This window comes from Histoplasma capsulatum, genomic scaffold, assembly GCF_000149585.1.
Source record: "Histoplasma capsulatum NAm1 scaffold_9 genomic scaffold, whole genome shotgun sequence".
NCBI classification, from domain to species: Eukaryota; Fungi; Ascomycota; class Eurotiomycetes; order Onygenales; family Ajellomycetaceae; genus Histoplasma; species Histoplasma mississippiense.
In genome coordinates this window covers 456,973-466,483 of record NW_001813974.1, presented here as the reverse complement: position 1 = coordinate 466,483, position 9,511 = coordinate 456,973, and the positions used below count along the sequence as shown (strand labels likewise).

The following is a 9,511-nucleotide window of genomic DNA, read 5'->3' as shown; positions in this document are numbered from 1 at the left end:
ACCTAACTCTAGATTTCAGTACAATGATTTTGTGGTCGAGCTACACCCAAATAGCGAACATAATAATTGGCTGCGTACGGTACGGGCCGGCCGGATCTGGACCGGATGGCGCAGCAGATGCTAAGGATTTGGGATTTGGGATTTGGGATTTGGGGGCCCCCCCCCGCAACGCGCAAAACCCTGCGGGCGGCGCTTACAGCAGATTTTGTGGGAAAGGGCCTGTTGGGTGACCCCGTCCAGGGCTGTATAAGACAGTGCCAGCTATATGGACTTATACAGCTCTGTACGCGCTAATCTGGCTGAAAAAGACCTGCTGTTCAGTAGAATCTGTGTATAACTCTGTATAACTTGCCAAGAATGCCAAGCTGGCTTCAAAATCCACTTTATTAGAGTTCAACAGTGTAAGTACTATGTAGTTGGAAAAGTGGTGAATTTAAATCTATTCAAGTTAAGTCAGTAGTTAGCTAACGTAATCCACAAGCGAGTCGGCCACACAAGTGAGTCGGCCACTTTTCATCATCTCACTGTGCTATTAAACATAACAATTAAAATATCAACAATGCAAAGTCATCAAGCTTTCTTTCAAGAAGGAAGACTTCTTTTAATTATTTAAGCATTTGATAATAATCAAGTTTCAAATGTATGAGCTGCAGCAAAGCTCTATGGTGTTCCACACTCTACTCTAACTCATCATATACATGATTGTACCACATGTGTTGATACTCCATTAAAGAACTGAAAACTCAATCTTACAAAGAAAGAATCTTTTATTCAATGAATTTTATTCATAACTGCATGAGGGAAATCATTTCAGATTGTAATTATATAAAATATGATCAATTTACTTCATTCTGAATGAGAAATCAAATCTGAATTCAAGCTTTCATCAACAGTTGATGTCATCCTTACAACTACCCACGAACGTAGGGGTACATTTGAATTTTCCACTTTTCCAACTGTTTTTCGTATAATTTTAACCCTCCAACCCGTTCAATATCATCGCACGCCCTCTGCGATCTCTCTACGTGTGTGTACTGCACAGGTTGAGTGGTCATGGAGCCCTCAACGCCCTCCTGTCCGCCCAAGGACATCGAAACGGCCTACACCAGGCCACTGGAGCCGGAGTCACCGGCCAATTTTGTCGCTGGAAAGGCTGGCAAGAGGCAGAGGAAGACTGTCACAATGCCTCCCCCAGTCCTTAAAGGAGCCAGCGACAGCATCCCCACGGCCACCTCTCGGCTGCAGAAGCAGTTTGAGGAGGCTCAGCAGCAACAGAACCTGCAGCAGAAGGCTCTCATCAGATTGGCGAAGACTCTGGACAGCTGGGTTGAGGAGGAGAAGCAGCCAGTCAGTCAGAACTTTGCCCGAATCTTCTGTGAGAGGTTTGTCAAGTATGTGACAGCAGATCTGAGTGCAGCATCAATTCTGAGAGGGGGTGCTGCCCCGGATACTCATCCGCAGCCAAATGCAGCAAAGACAGCTGCGAGGGAGCCGACTACCTGGGCGGGTGTTGCTCAGAGGGGGAAAAACTCTGCCCTCCCTGGGGTTGCCCCTGCCAAGACTGCGGCTTCCTCGGCAGGCAGGGTTAGTGGAGCTAGCCTGCAGCCCAAAAGCGCCAGTCAGCCAGGGGGCCCCACAGGGGGCACAAAACAGCAGGAGGACCCACGAGTCCTCGTCACCCTCCAGCCAGAGAAACGGGTCGCCCGGCTACAGCCATATGCTGTGCGGCAGGCAATCGCTGCAAACATTCAGGGGGTGGGGGATGTGGCCAATGTGCCGAAGGTGGAGCCCACCAGGACAGGTTGGGCGATCACACCAAGCGACAGAGGCATACGCGACGCTCTGACCACTGAGAAGGCAGTGGCTACTCTCTGTGAAGTCCTTGGCGCCACGGAGATCCGGCTACCAGAGCGGTGGTATAATTATGCTGTCCCAGGGGTCCCAGAATTTGTCCAGGACTGGGAAGGGGCAAGAATCCCCACAGACAAGATGATTGAGGGAGAGGTTCTGGCTCAGGCAAAGGTAAAGCCAGTGAGCTGTCGACCCTCGCGTCATGGGGTGAACCCCAAGACAGGGAAGATTACATGGATTGTCTCCTTCCTTGCCCCGGTAAAAGGCTTCTCACTCTTCAATGCCAGTGAGAGGGCCAGGCTGATTGAGAAACGGCCTTTGACAGTGAGACATAACCCAGGATGCCAGGGGTTCTGCCACCCACCAAAGTGTGCGCGACTGGCAAGATGCTCCAACTGCAGTGAGCCCACAAGCCAGCATGAGGGGCCAACAGGCGCGGAGTGCAAGAGAGCGCCAAGATGTGCCAACTGCTGCCAACCCTACCCAGCTGGGCATCAGCACTGCCCTGCCGTACCCAGGCGCGTGAATGGCACCCTCAGGCGCCTAACTCAAAAAGAGCTAGCAGCTGTTCGCCGCCTTGGCGACAGGTGCCACAGGGATGCTCAGGAGCGGCAACCGCCGCCAGCACAGCCAGCACCAATGGTCGCAGTGGTGGTGCCTACACCAACTGCTCAGTCAACCCAGTCAACGCAGCCCGCTGGGCTAGCACCCCGCAAGCGGGCGGCGACTCAGAGTTCCATCAGTGAGGAGGGTGCCACCTGGCAGATGGCCCGCACCAGGCGACGCTCAGCTCGCACAGCAGTGCGGCAGCACAGCCAAGCAGCTAAAGAACAGTCTGACTCCAGCATGCAGATGGCAGGTTTGGAGGTCTTCAACCTCATCCCGCAGGTGGACTTCGGCAGCAGCTCACCAAGTGACTCCTCATGCTAGGACACCAACACCAGCGACGCGGCTGGCGCCGCAGGAACAACCAGCAGGAAAATCGCCCCCTGCAGGTCTTCTGGGCAAATACGGCCAGGGCAGCCCCCTGTCACACAGCAGCTCTGCAGCTTGCTTTCGAGCAGGGCTGTGAAGTGGTCTGTATACAGGAGCCATACACACACCCTGGCACCAAGACTTCTAACCACCCAGCGTATGAGTGCTTTGCGCCTATCCCCTCGTCCGTAGGTTTGTGCAAAATTAGCGTGGTTTCAATTAGTGTATGGAATTCTGCACCGGCGCCCTGGGCATAACCAATAGAATCCTATATAATTTTATATGAATGATAATTGGTCATTTAGATCCACTGATTGAAGATCCCATGTAAATCTTAAGAATGTGTATGGAATTCAACGCGTTTGAAGCCCTGCCTGTCTGCCTGCCTGCCTGATTCTCATATATTCACCCACCTATCCCCCTACCCGCGAATATGGAACCCCCCAAACCTGCGAACGTGGAATCCACTGAGAAACCTACTAAATCCAATGGTGAGTTCCTTATATTAATCAATTCAAATGACATAGCTAACTAATTCATTCTCTAGTTCATACAAAAACATCAAGAAAATGAAAACGGCCTGTTGAGGAGGTTATTGCAGAACTTCCACCTCTAGAATCAGTGAAATTCCACCCAATACTGCCTACCTCATGAGATCCAATTCTCAATATTTCTGCAAATATCAATATTAGCAGTCCATACACCCTGTTTACCTTATTCTTCTTTGAGAAATGCTTTCAAAATATCAGTAATTCTACTAATCTCTATGCAAAATTAAAGAGAGATCCTAGAGATACTGATGATGAAGCTTCAGAGCTTTCAGAAATGGAGAAGAATGAGAAAGCTCAAGATATAGATATAGAGATTTCTGAAATATTTATATTCTCAAAGCCTTCTATTCAGCAATGTTCATGGAAAAATATCAATCCAGTGGAGATAAAGGTCTTTATAGGCATTCTTCTCTATATGAAAGTTCATAAATCCCATCAAACTGATCTATACTGGTGGAATGATCTGAAACAAGGCTCTATTCATTCCATTCAATCCTATATGACCCATACACGTTTCAAACAGATTAAACGATATATCCATATATCTAACCCTCATGAGGCCCGCCGCCCGGAGGCCAAAAATAAGGATTGGTGGTATAAGGTAGAGCCATTAGCTACTAAGTTTCATATGACATGCTGAAAATACTATACCCCTGGCTCTAAGATTTCCATTGATGAGATTATGGTTAAATGCTTTGGACAGAGTCAACATACATACAAGATGTCTAATAAACCAATTCCTTGAGGATATAAGATATTTGGCCTAGCAGAACATGGCTATTTATGGTCTTTTTCCTGGTCTAGCCGCCGGCAGGGTATAATGCCTATGTTTCAATTCCCTATGTTAACAAAAACCGGATCTATGGTGGTGAATCTGGTGAAGCGGCTTCCTATGGTATCCACGCTGAATACGCTGAATACCATGCTGAATGCCACCCCTAATATCGACCCTAATATCACCCATAATATTGGCCCTAATATCAACCCGAATATCACCCCCCTGAATGCTACACCGAATGCCACGCCTAATGAAATCTCTATCTCACAGCTGGTCATATTCTATTCAATTTATATGGATAACTACTTTACATCAGTTCCTTTATTCAAAGAACTACATCAACAGAGGTATGGAGCATGTGGAACCACTCATCCAAACCAGGTTCCAGCAGTACAAGGTGAGCTTCGAGAGCATTCAAATTCCATACCCTGGAATACCCTGCATGCCATTGAAAAAGAGAATGTTCTCTGTCTTGCTTGGCAAGATAATAATATGGTATTGGCACTAACTACGATTCATTCATTGGACGCAGTTATTGAATGTACTCATAAATGCCCAGGGGAACTCTCAACCAATGCCAATATTGTTAGAAAAGTCTTTGAAGATCAACCACAAAAGAAGCTTAAAATCCCATTGATTATAGATGATTATAACCATCATATGAATGGGGTAGACCTAGCAAATCAATACCAGGCAGCATATACTAGTCATAGAGTCACCTATCACACCTGGCTTTCTATTCTCTACTGGCTTATTGATTCCGCAGCTATTAATGCATACCGGCTTCAATATTTATATATGAAGCAGCAGGGGATTCCAGTGAAGGATCTTCCTTCTCATATAAGCTTTCATGAGAAGCTTTACCAGGAACTCTTTGAATTCACACCTAGAATTCATGATAATCTACCAAGGAAATGATCAAATTCTAATCTAAATCATCAATGGATTCCTCTTCCAAAGCAGTGTGTTTGTGCCTGGTGTCAATATAAACGAAAGATTGGCCAGCAGAAATATAAAAAGATAGGGAGATCAAATTCTGGCTGTTCAGAGTGTCAAAATACCCTTTTATGTTTGAAAACTCAATGTTGGGCGGAATTTCATAGTATCCTAATATCTATTTACGCGGATCCTTAATTAGGGTTTATATATTACACTAATACCAATGAATACTCAAAAATACACTGATTATTCAATGAGATCTCGTATAATATACACTAATGAAACCACGCTAATTTTGCACAAACCTACGGACGAGGGGATAGACCGCTGGGATGACACTAACCCGGAGCAGCGAGAGGAGGAGAGGCCCCGGGTCATGACATATGTACGCAAGGGCTCAAAGACAAGGGCACAGCAACACCGGTCTGTGCAAAGCAGGGATCTGCTATGGGTCAGTGTAAATGGCTGCCACATTCTCAATGTGTACAGACAGCCTGGGACAGACGCAGTCATGGACTATCTGACCAATCTGAGCCCACCAGCCCGCTGTCTGATAGGTGGGGATATCAACGTACGGCATGATGCCTTTGAACCAGGGGCAGTGAATCTGCACCGGGGCGGGGAGCTTGTCCAATGGGCCAGTGAACATGGGATGGACTTTGTGGGAGAGATAGGGGTTCCGACTCATGCAGCAGGTCATGTGATTGATCTCACCTTCTCCAATGTGGCCTTTGCTTCCACTACAGTGCGTCAAGATCTACACTGCGGCTCAGATCACCAGTCTATGATCACTATGCTGCCAACAACACCTCAAACACAGCTGAGTGATGCTCGGATCAAGATCACAGACTCTCAGCTGGAGCCCTTTGCAGATCTTGTCAGAGGTCTCATGGTGGACATGCCTTGCCCAGAGGGGGTTGGAAATGTGGCACAGCTTGATGATCTGGCCCAGCACTTCACTCAGAGTCTTCTGGCTGCAGCTCAGGCAGTCAGTAAGCCAGCTCAACAAGGGCGGACCACAGCCCCCTGGTGGACAGCAGACTGCCGAAGAGCGCACCGAGAGCTCACTACTCACCAGACAGAGGCCGCGAAGCACCAGTTCAAGGATGCAGTGCGCAAGGCCAAGCGTGCATACTGGAGGCAGGTGATCAATGAGGCCAGAGATGGTAGAGACCTGTACCGGGTGGTGGCATGGCATAAGCTGGAACCCAACCTCAGAGCACCCCCTCTGGTGATTGGGGATCAGGTCATAGAAGAGACAGCCGCCAAAGCTGAGGCACTTCAACAAGCAATTCTGAAGCGATACAACTCAGCTGATGATCTGGAGTATGACCCACTGGATGATGAGCACTGGAGCGGCATGGGCAGCTATACAACTGCTGCCTCCGGCTCTGCCACTTCCCACGAGCCTGGAAACTGGCAGAGGTGGCAATGATACCCAAGGTGGGTAAGAGAGATAGAAGCTCAGTCCGCTCCTGGAGGCCCATTGCCCTGCTTTCAGTAATCTCCAAAGGGCTGGAACGCATCATTGCAAGGCGACTGGCGTACACGGCACTCATTCACGGCATAGTCAGCCCACAGCATGGGGGGGCGCTGCCCAGACGATCTGCAATGGACCTGGTAGCTGCTTTCACTCATGAGGTGGAGGCAGCCTTCGCACAAAACAAAGAAGTGTCCATGGTCACAATGGATGTGCAGGGTGCCTTTGATGCTGTGCTGCGCAGGCGGCTGCTTTAGCGGATGGCGTAGTAGGGGTGGCTACGCGAGCTGCTGCAGCTCATTGACAGTTTCCTCACTGAACGCAGAGCTCAGGTCCGGCTGGAGGGGACCACCACAGCAGCACATCAGATGCAATGTAGCACACCACAGGGGTCTCCTTTGTCACCAAAACTGTTCCTTCTGTACCTGGCAGAGCTGCTGTGGCAAAACTCGGAGTTGCGCTTTGGCTATGCGGATGATCTGAACATCTGGCGGGCGACCCACTCACTTGACAACAATGCCACCCTTCTCAGACAGGATATACAGAGTATTCTGATGTGGGGGGAGATAAACAAGGTGGCCTTCGCACCAGAGAAACTTGAGATGATCCATCTTACAAGAAAGCGACACAATGAGGCACCAGCAGTAGTTGTGTCTGAGGACCTCACTGTTCACCCTGTTACTGCCCCAGCTGGACAGGAGCCAGCACTTCGCTGGCTGGGTGTACACTTCGACAGAAGGCTCACCTGGAGACCACATGTCTCCACCCGGGCAAAGAAGGCAAGGGCCGTGGCCCAGCACATCCGGAGTCTGGGAAAGACCAGAGACGGGCCCCCAGCAGACGCTCTGCGGAAGGCGGTCACCACCTGCGTGGTTCCCTCACTGCTCTATGGCACAGAGGCCTGGTACGGCGGCCGCACGCAGCCAGCAAGGCACACGGGCAGGAGTGGGGAGGTTAGCTCCCGCCTGGGATGGCATGGGGGGACAGTTGAGAAGGTGCTTACTATGGCAGCCAGAGGGGTCCTCCCAGTTTTCCGTACAACGCCCATCGCTACCCTATACCGGGATGCTGGGCTCCCATCAGCAATGGTAGCTCTGGAGGAGGCCAAAATGCGATTCGCGACAAGGCTTCAGGTGGTGGATGAGAAGCACCCACTGGCTTCACGGATAGCACCTCCAATGATCACACGAGGAAGAGGGGCTGGAACCCGGCAGCGCTCAAAGACCAAGATCCAGCGGTTGGGGGCGCTGCTACCTGCAGTCAATAGACCCACACTTGCCATCCCACACTACTCAGAGGGATGCGGGACAGACCCCACAGAGGGTGTAGACAAAAAGAGTGCTGCTCAGGCATTCAAGAAATGGTGGAGAAGTCAACCCTCAACAGATCTATATGTTTTCTCAGATGGATCAGAACGGAGCCTTGACAACAGCAGGCAGGTGGGCTATGGCTTCATAGTCTATCAGGGAAATAAACAGCTGGCCAGCTTCTCAGCTGCGCTGAGCCCTATGTCACATGTGTTCGACGCTGAGGCAGTTGGTGCCTGCCGGGCATTAGAGTGCGCTGTGAAGCTCCTACCTTGTGTCACAGAGGACAGCAGCAACCCTCAGATCTGGCTCTGCCTCGACAACACCTCAGTCATCTGGGGCATTCTGGGCAGTGCAGCAGCCTCCTCAAACTGGGCCTACAACCGCTGCCATGAGCTCCTCAGACAGCACAATGTCGGCCTGAAATGGGCTCCTGGGCATATGGGGATAGAGGGCAATGAGGAAGCAGACCGCTTGGCTAAGCGGGCAGTCTCATCCACTGCAGCCCCAGCCTATGGTCTCGAGGCCACACCCACAGTCAGTGGGGTCCGCACAGTGGCCAAGCAGCTCAGCCAAGAGGCAAGGCGAAAGTGGTGGAGTGGAGCCTGTGGCAGGCTCTCTGACTGGTACCGGGGCTGGAGTTTCAGCAGGCCGACTGTGGAATACCAAGTGAAGGCCCCTCCGGAGCTCACCATGCCACGGCATGCCCTTCACCGCTGGCTCGCACTCCGCTCCTCTCATGGGGACTTCTCCTGGTACCACAGGCGTTTCCAGCATGCAGATGCGAGGCTCACCTGTGTCTGTGGACACAACAAGAGCCCAGAACATTTGGTGCTCTGTCGACACTCACAGAGGCACTTTCTTCACTGGCCCAAGAGGCCAGCAGCACGGCCACACAACCGGGCGACAGCTGTTGCCTATCTAGGGTCTCTGACCCCTACAGACTTTGTAGAACTGCTGGACTGCACGCAGTTCTACACACGGTACTGCACAAGGTAACGCAGCCGGCTGGCTGCAAACCATCTGACAACCCCCGCAGCAGTTCCACGAGGCCGGCCTGCTGAGTACACCCACGGTAGCTAGTGCAACTGCCAGGGACATCACAGTCTATGCAGACAGTACAGATAGCACAACTAGGCTCATCTGTCTCAATTAGCTGTGGTGTAATCAGTACAGTCTACGTGTCTGACTCAGCTGATATGGTTTTGACTGCCGGCATTGTATCTACGCGTGCTCTGCTTTGTTTTCCTCTCGTTTGCCCTTGTCTCTATCGGCTCAAATGCTTCTTCTTCCTTCTTTTCTTTGCTCTCTCTGTCATTCTCTGCTCTTTTCCTGTCACAACCTTCTTCAGTGCTCTCTCCTTCATTATTTATCTTGTCTGTCTTTCTTCTGGTTAGAAGCACAGACAGCTTTCTGATCAACTGAGAGAGGTATCCCTCTCTGCTCACTATAAAGCCTTCCAGGCACGGCAGCGGCGGTCCCCTCAGGGAACCACACTATAGCCCCACCATGAATGGCCATACGTCGGGCCAGAAAGTGGATGCGCAGCTCAGAGAAATCCTTTGCTATGAGCTGAGTCTTCTCAAGAGTTGCCACCTGGATTCTGGTTTTCTCCTCTCTGTGTACATTA

General features: G+C 50.5%; 3 protein-coding genes across 3 annotated transcripts; all 3 read left to right on the top strand.

The window, feature by feature from the left end:
* Positions 1–1,053: 1,053 nt before the first annotated feature.
* HCAG_07614 (predicted protein) lies at positions 1,054–3,413 on the top strand (the record flags this gene model as incomplete). Its single annotated transcript, XM_001537255.1, has 5 exons — positions 1,054–2,175; positions 2,448–2,593; positions 2,816–3,018; positions 3,132–3,153; positions 3,374–3,413. 5 exons carry the CDS (start codon positions 1,054–1,056, stop codon positions 3,411–3,413), a joined length of 1,533 nt encoding a protein of 510 aa, XP_001537305.1.
* A 518-nt stretch (positions 3,414–3,931) lies between these two features.
* On the top strand, positions 3,932–5,073 carry HCAG_07613 (predicted protein; the record flags this gene model as incomplete). Its single annotated transcript, XM_001537254.1, has 3 exons — positions 3,932–3,978; positions 4,182–4,552; positions 4,688–5,073. 3 exons carry the CDS (start codon positions 3,932–3,934, stop codon positions 5,071–5,073), a joined length of 804 nt encoding a protein of 267 aa, XP_001537304.1.
* Positions 5,074–5,605: 532 nt separating this feature from the next.
* HCAG_07612 (conserved hypothetical protein) lies at positions 5,606–8,880 on the top strand (the record flags this gene model as incomplete). Its single annotated transcript, XM_001537253.1, has 2 exons — positions 5,606–6,519; positions 6,882–8,880. The coding sequence occupies 2 exons, from the start codon at positions 5,606–5,608 to the stop codon at positions 8,878–8,880; spliced, it is 2,913 nt and encodes a 970-aa protein (XP_001537303.1).
* Positions 8,881–9,511: the final 631 nt, after the last annotated feature.